Raw genomic sequence first — 17,482 nt, 5'->3', positions numbered from 1 at the left:
GCCGCAACAAGCCAAACAGGACAAAGGAGTCTGGCCCCGCGGAGAAGTGGGTGGAGGGTGCAGGAGAAAACCTGAACTGCTGAGGCTCCTCCCCAGGGGCTACTAGAACGCCCCGTGGCCTTGTGTGGCTTGCCAAGACACAAGAACTAGAAATGGGCTCTCAGGCCTAGCCACAAGAGCTCAGGAGGGAGCCTCCATTCTGACAGACACTCCTTTGGAGAGGAGAGCTGGTCTTGTGGTAGCAAGCAAAGCAGGGTCTGCCCTGGCTGGTTGCATTTGAATGGGAGATCACGCGTGGACACTGGAAGATGCTCCCCTCAGGGGATAATGGGGCTGCTCTGGGAAAAACATCGGGGTCCCAAGTTCCCTCCCTGGCAACATCTCCAAGATAGGACAGAGAGAGACTCCTGCCTGCAACCTTGGAGAAGCCGCTGCCAGTCTGTGAAGACAATCCTGAGCGAGATGGACCAAGGGTCTGACTCAGTATATGGCAGCTTCCTATGTCACTCTGTCCCCAATTATCAGATGCTGGAGTCATAGGAACGTATGAAGCCTGCCTTCTACCAAGTCCGATCCTTGGCCCATCTAGCTTACTGTTGTCTACACTGACAGGTAGCATCTCTTGAAGATTCCAGACTGGGGTGCTTCCCAACCCTAGCTGGAGATACTGCCAGGGATCGAACCTGGGGCCTTCTGCTTGCAAGCAGATGCTCTGCCATTGAGCTCTGGCCCCATCCCCTAAAGGGATTATCTTAACAGCACTCACATAGAGTCAGCCATCTCAATGCAAACCACGGAGAACCCTGATCATCAAAGGGGATAATTCACACTCGTTCCTGCAAGCTCTCCTCCCTAAAGGGGAGCCACGTGGACCTCATGGAAGAATGGGTGGATCCGGCAGCCAGCCCTCTCCCCTTTCTCGTCCACTTACGTGATATGCACTGCTACCGCCGCCACTGCCCCCATAACCATACTGGCTGGAAGCCCACTGTGCAGGGGTGGCGTTGGCGTTCTGCCCCTGACCCGTCACCGCTGCGATGGCGCTGAACATCTGGGAGGTCATGTTCTGCGGCAGGGCGTTCACCGCACGGGTCAGATCTGCAGAGTGGAAAGCGTGGGGAGAGAGAAGCAAGTCAGGCAGGGCTGGGTTGGGGGGGGGGGGCGGGGATGTACAAGCCCTGGGAGGGGAGGGCGGAATCTGGCACTCACCTGCAAGGTTAATATTGGCAGGGGTGGCATTGATGGATGCCGGGGTCCTGGTCCTGCTACTGCTGCTGGGAGTGATCCCTAGGGAGGTGGAAACAAGGAACAACATGAATAAAGCCAGTTCTGGAAAAGCCAGTTCCAAACCCCAACAAAGCCAGTTCTGAAACCCAACCTGGAGAAAGATACCACAGGTAGCATCTGTTAAGACATATACTAGCCAAGGACTTATTAGGGTTCCAAAAAAAGATAGCAATGATATGTAAAGAACCCCCAAAAGAGTCTAAAAATCCTCCAATCAAACACCTTATTTAAGGTAAGCCGATTATTAAAAACTACCAATTCCCACAATGAATTGTCCAGTGGATGCAGTCTTATCCAAAGTATCCCTCTTAATTTGGGGGGAAGCAGTCATAATGCTGTGCACCTTTCTCTGACATCACAGCTAAGTGGACTTTTTAATACGCATGTGGTCTATTATAGGAGTTATATTATGTGCATGGCTTGTAGTGGATCTTCTTCCTAGGGTAATCTGCAAAGGTTTGATTTATAAGAGTGGTTGTTTCATAATACATGCTATATTATGTGCTGAATTAAAGGAGGTATCTTATTTGAGCTAGCGGCAGGCCTCTTCCGTGCTTCCCTAGAATCAACACAGCCCTGACTGGCCCTCCTGATCACTGGAGGGGCTGGGCATTACCTGGCACAGGGTCCTGATAGTGGTCCTTGAACCACCGGAACAGCCCGTTGACTGTGGGGAAGATGTGGTTGCGGTAGCGGAATCCTTCTGGCGTCACGGTCACATACTCGATCCTGTGGAAAGGTGACATTTCGCCTGACGTGACTGTTTGAAATCTGCACCCAGCCCTCAGCATTGTAGAAGCAGATGTGCTAAGGCTCAGCCAGGTGCACCCAGGGAGGGTCCCGAGTGCAGCCGCAACACAGAGATGCAGGAAACAGAAAGAGCACGGAAAAGCATCTTGGAGAGACTAACCAGGGACAGACAAGTAGAGCTGGTCTGGTGGCAGCAAGCAGGACTTGTCCCCTTATCTAAGCAGGGTCCACCCTGGTTGCATTTGAATGGGAGACTAGATGTGTGAGCCCTGGAAGAGATTCCCCCTTAGCGAGATGGGGCCGCTCTGGGAAGAGCATCTAGGTTCCCAGTTCCCTCCCTGGCAGCATCTCCAAGAGTGGGCTGAGAGAGATTCCTGCCTGCAGCCTTGGAGAAGCTGTTGCCAGTCTGTGCAGACAATACTGAGCAAGATGGACCAAAGGTCTGACTCAGTATATGGCAGCTTCCTGTGTTAGTACTAGGGGCCCGGAACTGGATACCAAGGTGGGAACACCGATGCGTGTGTGTGAGGAACACCAAAGGGGACACACATCTTTTGCTAGATGGACTACATCCGCGCAGGTTCTGTACACCATCTTTGAGGCTCGACTATACCCCAATCCTTAGAACTATCTTCATGAAATTTTCCCTCCCAGCTTGACTTTGTGACTGGCCACTTTGCCTCCAAACCCAGTTCGTGAAGGACCAGAGGCTCGTGGAAATCCTGGGGCAGGAAGGAGGCAGCCAACCTCTCAATTTCTGTCACGGCCACACCCACCTTGGCTTGCCACGCGGCTGGTAGCCCAGCAGGAACTTGCCCGGCAGCTCCTTGCAGGCACAGATGAAGTAGGGGATGAAGGTGGGCTTCTCCTTCTTGGTTTTGATCAGAAGCTCCTCCAGTTTCTAGGACATTAAGGGGATTTCAGCCACACAGAGCACAACTGCACACACGGTGAGGTTTGTTGCACGGCAATCGAATCCATACAAAAACAAGAACTAAGAACCAACACCACATGAAGTAAACCAGCCTAAAACTACTTGGAGATAAAGACAGGATTCAAATAACGACAGGCGGAAATATCTGTCAGCCAATCTCCAAGGGCTTGGAAGGAAAGTGTTCTTCACTTGAGCAACTTTAAAGAGAAACAGCAACCTGCCCAGACACTGTTCTTTGCAGAGGGTTTGCGGATGCCCGGCCCCACTCACCTTCCGGTCTCCTCCGTTGCAATCCTGGTAGTATTTGTGGCTGAGCAAATCCCGGGCGAAGGATGCCATGGGCTGGACGTAGCGGGCCACAATTTCATCCAGGTCTTCGAACTCCTTGGAGAGACCAACAGGGAGAGGTCACCGGTCCGGCCGAGCCGGCCTCCCCTCTCCGAGCCAGCCCCCTCCCTCCCTCCCCAGAGCCAGACTGACCTCTGTGTTGATCCAGAGGGTGGCGCCCAGGCTGAAGGCGTTCTCCTTTCCCTCCTCACGGACGTCCACATGCTGGTAGATGTTGTCCGACACTTTCCAGGTGACCGTCAGGTGGTTCTCCCCTTTGCTGCTGGGGCGGATGATGACGTCGCCTTGGTCCATGGTCTCCATCATCTTCTCGGCCTGCTTGAAGTTGATGTTGTGGAAGGAAGGGTGGGCAATCACCCGCTTGATGTATGCTGGGGGAAGAGGCAAGCAGGCAGTGACGCACAAGACTAAGAAGGCCTCTAGCCCAGCACCCTGTTTCCCACAGTGGCCCACCACATGCCTTTGGGAAGCCCACAGGCAAGAGATGAAGGCAGGCCCTCTCTCCTGTTGCTGCTCCTCTGCAAGTGGGATTCAGCAACATCCCGCCTCTGAACCTGGAGGCAGCATGCAGCCATCAAGGGTCCTGTCCTCCAAGACTATGTCTAAGCCCCTTTTAAAGACACCCAAGCTGGTGGCCATCACTCATCCTGTGGCAGAGAATCCCACAGATTAATTCTGGGCCGTGTCGACAAATTCTTCCTTTTGTCAATCCTAAATTGATCTGTTTATAGTATTGTGAGAGAGGAAGAAAAACTTTCCCTTATCCACTTCTCTCTGCATCATGCTTAATTTTATAAGCCTCAATCATGTCTCCCCTTAGTTGCCTTTCTTCTAGACCAGAGGTTCCCAAACTGTGGCCCTCCAGATGCTGCTGAACTACAACTCCCGTCACTCCCTGCGGCAACATGCGGAGGACCACCAGTTGGGAACCCCTGTTCTAGACTAAAAAGCCCCAGATGTGTAGGAAGGAACATAGGAAACTGCCACATACTGAGTCAGACCACTGGTCTATCTAGCTCAGGATTGTCTTCCCAGACTGGCAGCGGCTTCTCCAAGGTGGCAGGCAGGAAACTCTCTCTCAGCCTTATCTTGGAGATGCTGCCAGGGAGGGAACTTGGAACCTTCCGCATGCAAGCAGGCAGCTGCTCTTCCCAGCGCAGATTATCCCCCAAGGGCTCACACATGTAGTCTCCCACCCAACTGCAAACCAAGGCAGACCCTGCTGGGCAAAGCAGACCATCCATGCTTGCTCCCCCGAGGTCAGCTCTGCCCCCGAGTGCTGGGGCAGCGTCAGCAGGACTCACTCGTGCGCTGCTGCTTCCTCTTCAGTTCTTCGTCCTGCTTGTGGTCGGCGGCCTCGGCATCAAAGTCGTAGTACGTGTCCTTGGGCAGCTTCCACTCGTTGCTCTTGTCCATCAAGTCCGACGTCCGGCAGGTCAGGTCAGCGCTGAACTTCTCAATGTCAATCTTCATGATCCTGCAGTGGACGGTCATCCCCACCTGGGCGGAGGAGGAGAAGGAGAAAGGATGACGCGGTCGGTGGGGAATCCAAGGATTCCCAGAAAGCAGCGATGGCTGTCGACCAAGGGCCGGGAACCCTGGTGCTTGCCTAGCCTTTCATTTGTATTGTCCTGCCGAGCGGAGAGAATGTTATGACTCCCTGGCAGGTAAACATCTCACCCCTGGCCGGACAACTCAGAACTTGCTTATCAGGTGGCCACACACGTACCAGGGTTGCAATTAACACTGGTGTATTCAGCAGCTGTTGAGAACAAAGGGAGCTGCCGGCTACTGAGTCGGGCCCTTGGTTCCTCTCACTCAGGACCGTCTGCACTGACTGGCAGCAGCCCTCCAGGGCTTCAGGCAGGAGTCTTCCCCAGCCCTGCCTGGGGAGCAAACCTGGGACCTTCCGCAGGCAAAGCAGAGGCTCTTCCACTGAGCTACAGGCCCTAACCCTTCAGGAGAGTATCTGATAATGCTCACCCATGGGCACCCATCCCAATGCCAGCTAAGGCAAACCCCCTTTGGAGAGGGCCGTGCTCGCTACCACGAGACCAGCTCTTCTCCCCAAAGGGTGGTAACGGGAGGACTCGAGCTGGGGGCAGCCTCTGGGCCTACCTTGACCCTCTCTTCGGGCCTCTTGACCACCTTGTCGCTGAGGAATTTGGTCGGGATAAAGCCCGTGACCCCGTTGTCCAGCCGCGTCTTCACCCCAATGGCCTGGCCGGGGCAGGAGCCGCTGTCAAAGTGGTTCCAGACCTGGAAAGCAAGAAGAGAGGTGCTTGGCCCCGGGTGGCAGCAGCAGCGAGCTGCAACCAGGTAGACCCTGGAAGGCTTCTTGGCTGGCTCCACTAACTGCGCCATGGATCAGACAGGCAGAGCATGCCAGGTTACACTGGCCCGAGGCAAGGCCGAAGAGGAGGACATGTTGGGGAAATGAGCCCCCTGCCCCCCACTAGCAAATCTCAGGCCTACATGAGAATGAAACACACACGGGGCGGGGGGGGGGGAGGGCAAGCACATTTGCAGCAGGTCACAATGTTGGAGAGCTGCCAGCCCAGCAACCCTCATCCATTAGAGCTTTTGAAGCCAGGGGAGTGAGCAGTGGGAGAAGAGAAGGCAACCTACCAGGGCATAGGAACATAGGAAGGGAAAAGGCAAAGTTGTGCCGTTGAGTCAGTGTCGACTCCTGGCGACCACAGAGCCCTGTGGATTTTCTTTGGAGGGGTTGACCATGGCCTCCTCCCGCACAGTGTGAGATGATGCCTCACAGTATGAACACCTCTCTATACTGCTGCTGCCCGACAGGGGAGTTTCCCGTGTTCTGGGAAACACACCAGCAGGGATTCACAGGAAGCTGCCTTATCCCGAGTCAGACGCTTGGTCCATCTGGCTCAGTACTGTCTGCCCAGACTGGCAGCAACTCCTCCAAGGTTGCAGGCAGGAGCCACTCCCAGGCCCAACCCCTATCTGGAGATGCTGCCGGGGAGGGAACTTGGGACCTTCTGCATGTAAGCAGGCAGGCGCTCTTCCCAAAGTGGCTCCATCCCCTATGGGGAGTCTCTCTTACAGTGTTCAATTGTAGTCTCCCAATCATATGCAAACCAGGGCAGACCCTGCTTAGCAAAGGGGGCCATCCATTCAGCTCTCCTCTCCTCGCTCTGGCCAAGGAAGGGCTTCAAACAAAGGCCCATGTGCAGGGAGACAACCCCTCTGGCGCAGCCAACGCTGCTTGCGGAAGCGGTTACCTCGCTGAGCTCGGGGAAGTTGTCCTGCTGGCAGAAGGGGCACTGCCACAGGCCCGTCTCGTCATTGCGGATGGCCTGGTCGTAGCTCTCCCCCTGCGGCCGCCGGTGGGCTATCCCCGTCACGTTGCAGATGATCAGTTTACCTGCGGGCGGGCAGGGTCAGAAGGGTTAGTCCGGGAGCCAGGCTGACACATCTGGGCTGCCGGCACCATCTCAGGGGACGGAGGCACAAGCTGATTTTTGACACAACGCCCACAGGCAATGGGAAAGAGGCGGCCGCATCATGGCACTTACAGGTCTCTGGCCGTTCTCACCCCTTCTTTATCCCTGCTGCCAAACAACTGAGAGCAAAATGGCATTCATTTTCGCACAGAGCCAAGACTGGCCAGGGGGACGATGGAGAAATGCTTGCCCCCTCTCCGCGGAGTCCTCTTTGGAGGACATTCCTGCCCACTGTCATTTCCATTCCTCCGACTACGTTGGTAACGTTTTGTAGTCATTGGGGGTTTTTTTAGAAACTTTCCCGCGCTTTGAGATCCGGCCCAACAGGCAGGGCAACGGAAGGACAAGAACGCACGGGAAGCCTTGCAAAGCGATCACCTCGTTTCCTTCCCTCGGGATGCAGGCCTGGCCAAAAGCCGCCATGAGCATTCGCACCCACGGACGGTGCTGCCCACCCCAGCTGGCTCGTGGGCCTGATGGACTGGATGGGAAGAACCATGCCCCGAGAGGTGGGGTGGGCGGGTTTGCTGCCTCTGCTTGGCAGTTGGAGGCAGGGGGATGCCAGGGCCCACAGCCTCTCCTCCTGCCTCTCCAGAAGAAGAGGGAACAGTTCTGGCACAGCACCTCCGCTCCCACCACAAGGCCTCCCTCCCGCCAAGAGGAGAAGACCTACCGATGTAGAACGTCTCGGGCGTCTCTTTGGTCAGCATGTTGAAGACCTCCTCGGAGTTGGGAGAGCGGTACTGGCTCCTCAGGTCCTTGTAGCGGCAGCTCAGCTCTGCCCGGATGTCGTACAGGGTGATGTGTTTGTCTCCGTAGCCCTGGGGGAGAAAAAGCCGCCGTCAGGCTGCCAGCGAAGCCAAGCAGTCAGGCTGCCTCGGGGCCCCGGGCAGCCCTTCCGACCCACCTGCCTCTCCAGCTCTTCAGCAAAGGCATCCAGATCCAGGTCCTTCAGCCGCTCTGGGTTTTCCAGGATCTCCTCCAGGGCACCAGCCGGGTTGGCGTCTTCGGCCGACTCGTCGTACTCCAAGGCGTCGACAGCCATTTTCCGGGCCCATTCGTAGGTCTCCGGGTGGACCCTGGACCCATCCAGCACCTCGATGTAGGAATCCGTGCTAAGAGAGCGGAGGAGCAACGTCAAATGGGGACGAGGCTGCTGGTTGCTAGAAGATTGGACGTGCTACGGCTGGGGGCTTCAACCTTGCTTAACAAGTTGCGCCAGGAACCTTCAGCTTCAGAGATAGTGATATTGTGTGTGTGTACACACACACACACACACGTTACTAATATTTGCATGCAGGGCTGCAGAAATCCACTAGTCTACGATGAGTGAAGACAGTCCTGATGGGCGATGTACCAACATAGCTTTGGCGAGCAAAATATTTTGTCTGGCTGATAAACTGAGCCAACATTTCGTCACCCCTGTTTGAATGCTTGAGCTTTCGTGGGGGCTGCTACAGGGAGAGGGTGACAGAAGTTCCATACACATTTAAAAGAGACATTTACAACATCTCGGCGGTTTTACATATACTAGGAAGCAAAGGAGAGAAATTGACGACTGGGCGTGTCTGTAATAACCACCCACTGGCACCTTGTCAATGTCTCTTCAACCTCTATAGGACGTCGGTCACCACCTGCCTGTCACTGACCACCCTCGCTTCGGCCCTGCATCTGAGGAAGTGGGTCATGACCCACAAAAGCTCAAGCATTCAAATATCCGTCAGTCTAAAACGTACTGCTGCGTCGCCATCTCTTCTTGCTGATCTCCATCACTGACGCAGACGCCAATTCACATTTAAATATTACCGTAATCTATTCCAGTCACTGGCTGACATCCAGACGAAGTTCCTTATGAGCCATGCCTATTGAAGGATGGCTCCTAATCTCGCTAATAATCTCGCTACTAGGCGGCAGCCTTCCACAGCACCCTGGCTTTGACCAACCTGTCGCCCAGCGACGCCGTGTCTATCTTGATGAATCCGGCGCAGTTGATGAAGACCTTCGGCCCCATGTGGCACATGGTGACAAGCTGGGTCCGGTTCTCCAGCCGGGTGTTGTTCTGCTTCAAGATCTGCGTGCGCACGAGACACAGAGCATGCAGCAGGCATTAGGTTTTGCCGGCCACTGCACAGCCCTGAGAGCAGCCACCTTAAGATAAAGGGGTGGCTAAGGCAGAGGGTCAGAGGAGGCAGCCTTAGACCAAGCCAGGCCCTCGGTCCATCTAGCTCAACATGGTGAACCCTGACTGGCAGCGGCTTTCTAGGGTTGCAGGCAGGCCTCTCTCCCAGCCCGACCTGGAGATGCTGCCAGGGACTTGAACCAGGGACCCAATGCGTATGAAGCGGGTGCTCTGACGCTGAGCTACGGCTGCACCCCGCACCCAGAGATCATGACTGAACTGCTACTTGTCCTGTGTCCATGTGAACGCAATGGCAAGTCGCAGCTCAGAAACCGTGGCATGGTCAGAGTTCAAACCCGGGCTGGCCCTACCATGAATGGAGCCAGCCAGCCACTCCGAGGGGCAGATTCCAAGCTCTCTAGATTGATCGTTCTCCTTGCGCAGAGCTCATAGGGGGCCATAGGGCCTCCCTCAAGGGTTAAGATGGCCCCACCTCCAGAGCCCAAGCTCCTCTGAGCAGGTTTCTAGCGCTAACGCCACGGACGTGGGAACATGTCCCTCCCCAGCCCAGCAGCGGGAGAGGCGTTACCTTCAGCAGGTGGGTGCCCTTGCGGGGCCCGAGGCCACAGACGTACTGCAGGAGGGCCTGGCTGTGCGGGTGGGCGATGGCACGGTTGACGTCCACTCCCACCTCGTTCACGCGGTTGATGAACTCGCAGTAGAGGGAGTTCAGCAGCTCTTCTTTCACCACGTGCTCCTGGCCAAGCACAGAAAGCTGGGCTGAACAGGGCCGGGGGAGCCCACTCAGCCCGCCCAAGTCCTGCTTTCCTGAACCAAGACCCCACAGTACAAAAGCTTACACAGAGGTCTACAGACTGAGGCTTCGCTCACTAGCCGGCCTTTGTTGGTGGTGGCCTGCGAGCTGGCAGGTGGATTTGTAGATGCCTGGGCTAGTACCAAGGCAAGAGGCTGGCTGAGACAGACAGACAGAGCTCAGAGCTAGAATGTTAGGTGGATTCTAGGACTCCCTGCGGGGCTGTTCCATATCAGTAGACTGGGTCCTCTTGTTTGTTTCTGCACACCCCACTATCCCAAACTTTGCAAGCTGCAAGTTAAATATATGCATAGATACTGTATTTACCTGAACAGAAGACTACTCTGAATTTAAGATGACCCCCTTTAAAAAATACAGGTTATTCCTGTATTTACCTGCAAGGAGAACTCTGGATTTTAAGATGACCCCCCTGATTTCTAACATCAAACAACTTGGAAGAAAACCTAGGCTTGGATTCAGGTAAATACAGTATTTTCCATACATTTATTCTGCCCAAGCAAGCAATGCAAAGTGGCAAGGAACTATGCGGTGAATTGGGGCCTCTCGCTCTTCCATTCCCAGCTTCTGAGATCTCAGCAGGGACCCGCCATACAGTTTAAGACCTTCACGTCCACAAAGAGGCCTTGCTTTTGAGAGACAAGCGGAGATCCGCAGGACACCGAGTTCTTGGCCCAACATCAAACTCTGCCCTTGATGGGACCAACGCCGTCTTGCACAGACACCTCTTCCCAGCAAGGTGTGGTTACCTGTAAAGGGTGGAGCTTGAGGCACAGGATGTCCTCGTCCGAGCTGCAGACCTGGGCGAACTCGATCAGAGGGTCCTGGATGCGGCGAGCCAGGGAGACGGCTTGGCGCAGGACAGGGGGGTAATCCCGGAATTCGTTCTGCAAGAGAGGGCCAGAGGGTGAGCAGGCCAGGGCTTTCCGCTGGTTGGAGATCGCTTGAGGGAGGCCCTGGTAAATTGTCTTTGGATCTAGGAGCCAGCCCAAAAATCCAGGGGTCCACCTGCCTCGCCTGAAGAGGATCCAGGCAGGGACATATGGCGCAAGGCCCTCCTTCGGGTAACCCGGCCCCATGCTTTAAAGGTTAAGGACCAGCTCTGGTTAAAATGAGATTTCTAAAAATAGTTTTAACAGAAGCATTTTTTAAAAATCGTAGCGAAAGGGGTGCCCCCAAAGGGGCCGTCTTGAAGGTGCGGAGGGCAGCATGGCCTGCAATTCACTCCTGCCAAGACAAGAAGGGCCTCGGGGGGACCTCGGGGGGAGCAGGACGCCGCCGCCGCTGCCTACCTCCGACTTCTTGCTGTTCATGTAGAGGGTGGCCAGCTCATTGTCCACCAGCTCCACCCCAATGGAGGAGAGCTGCTGTCCTTGGTCCAGCTCGTGGGCAATGCGCTTCACGTCCTCCATCAACATCTGGGCGTCTCTGAGGAAGCGGGGAGGGGAGAGAAAGAGAGAGCAGGCGCAGGACGTCACAGAGATCTGGCTGCTTCAGAGCTCGAGCCCACTCTCTGCTGTCTGCTCCCTGCCGGACAGCCAGCCCCAAATCTTGGGGTTCCTTTTAACCCACTGCTCTTGCTTGGTTTGTGCACACAACCACACTCCACCCCCACCAAACTTGGTAGCCAACAATAGCGAGGCTGCGTTTCCTCAATTCCTGCTCCAGACAAAAAGCAGGCGCATTCGTTACATTGCGACCCAGCAAGCTCCTGAGTCCGACCCTTGGTCCAGCTCGCTCAGGATTGTCTACACTGATTGGCAGCGGCTTCTCCAAGATTTCAGGCAGGAGTCTCTCTCAGCCCTAGCTTGGAGATGCTGCCAGAGAGGGAACCCGGGGCCTTCTGCGTGCAAGGGCTTGAGGCAAGGTCCTTCAAAGCAAACGCCAGCCTCAGAGTGCACGGCCCAGACCTTGCGACGTGCCTCTGGGCAAAAATGTGGGCCTAACTTGAAGGATGGCGCCTCCTTCCTCCTCAGGAAGCAGCAGCTGGGACGGAAGAGACGGCTCTCCAGCAGGCTCACCTGTTCTCGCCTGCAATTGTTACCACATGGGGTTTCTTACTGAGCAGGAATTTCTTCAGGGTTTCAATATCCTGGGCCTGGGGTAGAGAAAGGAGACCAAACAGAATGCAGAACTGCCCGCGAAGGTTCCCGCTGTCGACCCAGACTGGCAGCGGCTCTCCAGGGTTACAGGCAGCCCGGCCTGGAGATGCCGCCAGGGACGGAACCTGCAACCTGCTGCAAGCAACTCAGAGGCTCTACGACTGAGCTAGGGACCTTTCACAAAAAGCTGCCACATACCGAGCCAGACCCTTGGTCCATCTAGCTCAGGATTGTCTACACTGACTGGCAGTGGCTCCTCCAGGGTTGCAGGCAGGAGTCTCTCCCGGCCCTAGTTAGAGCTGCTCCCAGGGATTAAATTGGGAGCCTTCGGCATGCTCACCTTCCTCTCCCTCTCTTCCTCTCGCCAGGCGTTCCTCCGTTTGGTGAAGTAGGGCAGGCGCAGGAAGTCCGTGACCTCGCCTTCTCCGTTCACCAGGGCACAAAAGACAGGGTGGTCCCTGCAAACAGAGGAAGCTGCCTTATACCGAGTCAGACAATTGGCCTGTCTAGTTCAGGATTGCCCACCCACACCAGCAGTGGCTTCTCCAAGTTTACAGGCGGGCAGGCGTCTCTCTCTCAGCCCTCTCTTGGAGATGCTGCCAGGGAGGGAACTCGGAACCTTCTGCATATAAGCACGCAGGTGCTCTTCCCAGAGCAGATTCCCCATCCTGAGGGGAATATCTTACAGTGCTCACGTCTCCCATTCACAAGCAAACCAGGGTGGACCCCGCTTAGCAGAGGGGACAACGGACTGGGACAGGCCCTAAATTTCAAGTCGCTGAAATGCCCCCCCAAGTACCTGGCTGAGGAGAAGGCGATGCCCAGCACCCGGATGCCTTTCCCCTGGTTCTCATCCATGAAGTCGTCATCCTCCTCCACTTGCTGGTCTGGCCGGTAAGGCGCCACCTTGAGCCAGTTGTACAGCTTCCGGCTGCAAGCCTGGCGGAAGACATGAGGGGCAGAAGGCCGTCATTTTCCACACTGGAAACTGCCTTCTACCACGTGGCCTCTCCCAGGAGGCAGGCAGGAGTCTCTCGCAGCCCTCTCTTGGAGGTGCTGCCAGGAAGGGAACTCGGAACCTCAGAGGCTCTCCCCAGGGGAATCTCTTCCAGTGCTCACAGATGAGGTCTCCCATTCAAATGCCAGCCAGGGTGGACCACCAGACCAGCTCTCTCACTCTTGCCCTGGCCCCTGCTGGCTTTCCCTAAGGGAAGCATCCCCCCCGCCCCCCATTCATGCTTGCTACCACCAGAGCAGCTCTCCTTGGGCCCTCCCAAGTCTCACGCTCTTCGGGTTCCGCCGAGGGGCACACAAGCAAGGGCCCAGGGCGCCACGCACCTTGACGACGAACTCCTTGGCTTCCACCAGCAGCTTGTTCTTCAGCTCCTTGGCCATCTGTGTGTAGAGGAACTGGTTGAGCGCCCGCTCGATGGCCAGGGTGCGCTGGCGGTTCCACTCCTGCACCTGGTGGCTGAACTCGTCCCGGTAGTAGAACTGCTTGATCTCTTCAAAGTAGGTCTGGTCGCTGCCGTAGCTGAAGGGGCAGGGAGGGAGATAGGGAGGGAGGGAGGGGACGGACAGACAGGCAAGGCAAGGCAAGGCTCAGGACAACTCTGCAGAAAGCCGGTGCCCACAAGCAGGGGAGGGCACGGAAACCCGACCAACAGAGTCACCGCACCATGGGAGGTTTTGCCCACAAAACAGTCACTTTAACACGGGAGGGGCTGGGGAGGGAAAGGCCTCTTAGGAATGGAGGAAGCTGCCATATCCCAAGTCAGACCCTTGGTCCATCTAGCTCAGTCTGGTTCCTGCCCTCAGCCCCCAAGAGCCACTGCTGGTCAGTGTAGACCAGGGTTGCATCTCCTCTGTGAGAGGAGAGCCGGTCTGGTGGTAGCCAGCATGACTTGTCCCCTTAGCTAAGCAGGGTCCATTCTGGTTGCATATTAAAGGAACACTTGATGTGTGAGCACTGGAAGATCCTCTCTGTCTTAGGGGATAATGGGGCCACTCTGGGAAGAGCATCTAGGTTCCAAGTCCCCTCCCTGGCAGCATCTCCATGATAGGACGGAGAGAGATTCATTCCTGCAACCTTAGAGAAGCCGCTGCCAGTCTGTGAAGAAAATACTGAGCTTGATAGACCAATGCTCTGACTCAGTATATGGCAGTTTCCTATATAACCTCGGCCCTCCTGCAGATGTTGGAATAAAAAACCCCTAATTCCCGACTACTGGCCACTGCGGCTGGGGATGTCCAAAAACAGCGGAGAGACCAGAACTGTGCTGTCCTGGTGTGGGCCAGCCTGAGCCAGACGGACTGCTGGTCTGGCCCGGCAGAAGGCAGCTTCCTACGTTCTAAAGGCCAGAGGCTCCCCTCCATCTCCAAGCTGCTCATGGGGAGCTGCAAGACACTCCCTGCTGGGGCAGACTCACCCCTCCACCCCCTTCATGTCGATGCAGAGGTCGATGGTCAGGAGGCCTTCGTCCTCAGCCAGGCACATCTTCAGGAACTGGTCGTCCCGCAGCTCCTTGACGGGCTTGTTCTTCAGGTACTTGAACGAGTAGGCATAGTGGGCCTCGTCGACATCCTGCCGTTTCAGGAGGACAGAGACGGAGACAGACTGCCCATGAATCTCTCCCCAGACAAGAGGTATTCGACAGCAACCACAGGAAGCTCGTGTGGCCGACACTGGGAAGTCTCAGGCGGACACCCACCGACTTCCCAGTTATTTATTTATCACATGTCTATACCGCCTGATATATGCATCTCTAGGCAGTGTACAGAGTGAACATAAAAATTCACAAGACAGATAAAACAGATCTCACAGGATAAAGACACATTAAATGGTTTAAAATCCACCTCTATATTAAAACGCTCGGGTGGCAGGGGGAGGAAAGGCCGAGAGGCGAGAGGAGAGGAAAGGCCAAGCGGAGGGCGAGGAAAAGGTGAGCAGGCAGGGCCTTCCATCACCCTACCAAGTCGTGGGGGGGGGGTAGGCCCAGTGGAAAGGGGAGGCCAAGTGAGGAGGCCTTCTGTCACCCCACCAAATCTCTGGGATGGGGAAGGCCCAGAGGTGGGGTGGGAAGGCCGAGTGCACTAGCACTAGTGCACAGATGCTCTGTGCAGGTTTGGCTAGTTTCAGTTAGAAGCCTGAGAAAAACAGGTTGCATTTGAATGGGAGACTACAAACATCTTGAGGGTCTTCCTAGAAGGAAGGAAGGAAACAAGCAAGCAAGCAAGCACGCCTTTCCAAACAAATTTCGGGGTGCAAGACTCATTTTCTAAACAGGAAAAGGCGATTCTTATGAGATGGCTCAGAGCTGATGCAGCTGATCATCCACGCCCCTGTAACAGGGACGCCCAGAGGCTGTTGACTACAACTCCTAGCATCCCCAGCGGCAATGGCCTCTGGCTGGGGGTCGTGGGGGCAGCAGTACTCCACCACATCAGAGAATCCCTGCCACTGGCAACCCTGAGCAATGCCTGGTTCGCCCGGCTCCAGCACTGCCCAGATGCTTTTACCTTCTTGCCCTTCTTGGTCGGGGAGATGTTGATCTTGGCCCTCTCCTGGAACGTCTGCCGCAGGACCTGCCGGACCAGGGGCTCCCGGGCGATCTGCAGGGCCACCATGTAGCAGGCGCCCTCCAACACGGACTCGGGGCTGGGGAACTGGCTGGAAAGAGCCAGGGCAAAGCTCCATGAGTGTGCACGCAGGAGGGCCCCGGCCCCGCGGGAGGGCCGAGCACGACAAGGGCCCCCCCTCCAAGCGCTTACCCGCACACGTAGTCCTTGGCCAGCTCCAAGGGCTCCGCCGGAAACTGCTCCGTCTCGTGGCGCTGGTAACTGTCACGCAGGTTCTCGCCGAACTGCTCCGGGGTCAGACCGAACTTCTTGGCCAGGCCGTCTAGGGGAGAAAGCACAGCAATAAGCAAGGTGCAGAGATAGGAGAGCAGGCTTGGAGTCCCTCCATTCGGTTACTAGAGAGAGGGGTCAGAAGCGAGGGGATAGCCAGTCTAGTGGGAGCAAGCATGAATGTGTCAAGGAAGGTCTGCCCTCGTTTTTATGTATTTAAAATGTTTCTATACTGCCCCAAACTTGCGTCTCTGGGCGGTTTACAATTAAAATCATTTAAAACATGAAATCAATTAACAATATAAAATCATTGAAAAGGCTAGACACATTTAAAACCCAGTATTAGAAATATTCTCTTAGGGGATGGTGCCAAAGCTCAGCAGAAGAGAGTCTGCATGCATGCAGAAGGTCCCAGGTTCCATCCCTGGCGGCATCCCCAGAGACCCCGGCCGGTAACCTTGGAGAAGCAGCTGCCAGTCAGGATAGACAATACTGTGCTAGATGGACCAAAGGTCTGATTCGGTATAGGGCCACTTCCTGTGTTCCTACAGGGGACCACAACGTTAACCGCCAAGAATTAAGGATCCAAGAATTCTGAGGAAGGGCCAAATCTTCTCTGGCATCCTGAACATCAACCTTGCATTCTACCTCTTCGTGAGACAACATAAAGTCTTCTGCGGGTGGAAAGAGTGGACAATGTGGGATGGGGCTGCTCTGGGAAGAGCACCTGCCTGCTTCCATGTTCCTTCCTTGGCAGCATCTCCAAGGTAGGGCCGAGAGAGACTCCTGTCTGTAACTTTGGAGAAGCCACCACCAGTCGGTGTAGACCAGGGATGCTCAACCTTGGGTCCCCAGATGTTGTTGGACTTCAACTCCCATCATTCCCAACCACAAGCCATTGGGGCTGGGGATTATGGGAGCTCAAGTCCAAGAGCATCTGGGGACCCAAGGTTGAGAATCCCTGGTGTAGACAATCCTGAGCGAGATGGACCAAGGGTCTGACTCAGTACACGGCAGCTGCCTATGTTCCTAACTGTGTCAAGAGGCAAGCATCCTGTCTCCAGTGACTTGCCAAACACAGTGTGCAGAGATCCAAATGAATGCCAAGGCCGTACCTAAACCGGCCGTTTGACAGATTGTGTACATGTCCCGACGCGACGCTTGTTTGAGCTCCGGCCCCTTCTGCTCTTCGTCTTCCACATCATCTTCACCTGGAAAGGGAAGAAGAAGAGACAGTTGGGAGAAGGGGATTGGGGGGTGGGATCCTTTCATCACTTTAAGGCAACACTAAGATCTGTGGGAATAAAGAGGGAGGAGGCTCAGTGACGAGGCACCAATAAAGGGCAAGGAAGGCGAGTGATTGTTTACGGAGTGCTGTGCTCGCTGCCTTAGCTGAAGGCCTGCCGGGCCGCTCTCAAGGGGCACTGCCTCAGTTTCAGGGCTGCTCATTACCCTTCAAGGTCAGTGCAGGGAGGTAGAGACACACATGCTTCATCGGCAAGGAGGAGGAGGAGGAGGAGGAGAGCTGGGCTTGTGGTAGCAAGCACAAATTGTCCCCTTTGGGGGTCTACCCTGGCTTGCATTGGATGGGAGACTACATGCGTGAGAACGGTAAAGAAGTTCCCCTCAGGGGATGAGCCTGTCTGCAGAAGTTTCCAAGTTCCCTCCCTGGCAGCATCTCCAAGATCAGGCTGAGAGAGACTCCTGCCTGTAGAAGCTGCTGCCAGTCAGTGTAGACAATCCTGAGCTAGACAGACCAAAGGTCTGAGGCGGCTTCCTACGTTCCTATGT

At 55.6% G+C, this 17,482-nt stretch overlaps 1 protein-coding gene across 2 annotated transcripts in view; it reads right to left on the bottom strand.

Annotated features, from left to right (window-relative positions):
• SUPT6H (SPT6 homolog, histone chaperone and transcription elongation factor) overlaps nt 1–17,482 on the bottom strand; it is a 33,879-nt gene that overhangs the window by 3,277 nt on the left and 13,120 nt on the right. For both annotated transcript variants that reach the window (XM_053275389.1, XM_053275390.1), the window contains exons 13-35: nt 16,807–16,902; nt 15,614–15,743; nt 15,362–15,512; nt 14,272–14,426; nt 13,181–13,376; nt 12,642–12,781; nt 12,183–12,300; nt 11,762–11,838; nt 11,033–11,168; nt 10,490–10,627; nt 9,498–9,665; nt 8,733–8,860; nt 7,697–7,904; nt 7,463–7,610; nt 6,568–6,710; nt 5,438–5,578; nt 4,624–4,819; nt 3,452–3,690; nt 3,242–3,355; nt 2,814–2,938; nt 1,904–2,016; nt 1,210–1,287; nt 932–1,098 (exon numbers count right to left, since the gene is read on the bottom strand). In XM_053275389.1, the coding sequence (XP_053131364.1) occupies nt 932–1,098; nt 1,210–1,287; nt 1,904–2,016; nt 2,814–2,938; nt 3,242–3,355; nt 3,452–3,690; nt 4,624–4,819; nt 5,438–5,578; nt 6,568–6,710; nt 7,463–7,610; nt 7,697–7,904; nt 8,733–8,860; nt 9,498–9,665; nt 10,490–10,627; nt 11,033–11,168; nt 11,762–11,838; nt 12,183–12,300; nt 12,642–12,781; nt 13,181–13,376; nt 14,272–14,426; nt 15,362–15,512; nt 15,614–15,743; nt 16,807–16,902 (3,305 nt within the window). The remainder of the gene's footprint in view (nt 1–931; nt 1,099–1,209; nt 1,288–1,903; nt 2,017–2,813; nt 2,939–3,241; nt 3,356–3,451; nt 3,691–4,623; nt 4,820–5,437; nt 5,579–6,567; nt 6,711–7,462; nt 7,611–7,696; nt 7,905–8,732; nt 8,861–9,497; nt 9,666–10,489; nt 10,628–11,032; nt 11,169–11,761; nt 11,839–12,182; nt 12,301–12,641; nt 12,782–13,180; nt 13,377–14,271; nt 14,427–15,361; nt 15,513–15,613; nt 15,744–16,806; nt 16,903–17,482) is intronic.

Source organism: Hemicordylus capensis, chromosome 12, assembly GCF_027244095.1.
Source record: "Hemicordylus capensis ecotype Gifberg chromosome 12, rHemCap1.1.pri, whole genome shotgun sequence".
Lineage (NCBI taxonomy): Eukaryota > Metazoa > Chordata > Lepidosauria > Squamata > Cordylidae > Hemicordylus > Hemicordylus capensis.
This window is presented reverse-complemented; position numbering and strand designations above follow the sequence as displayed.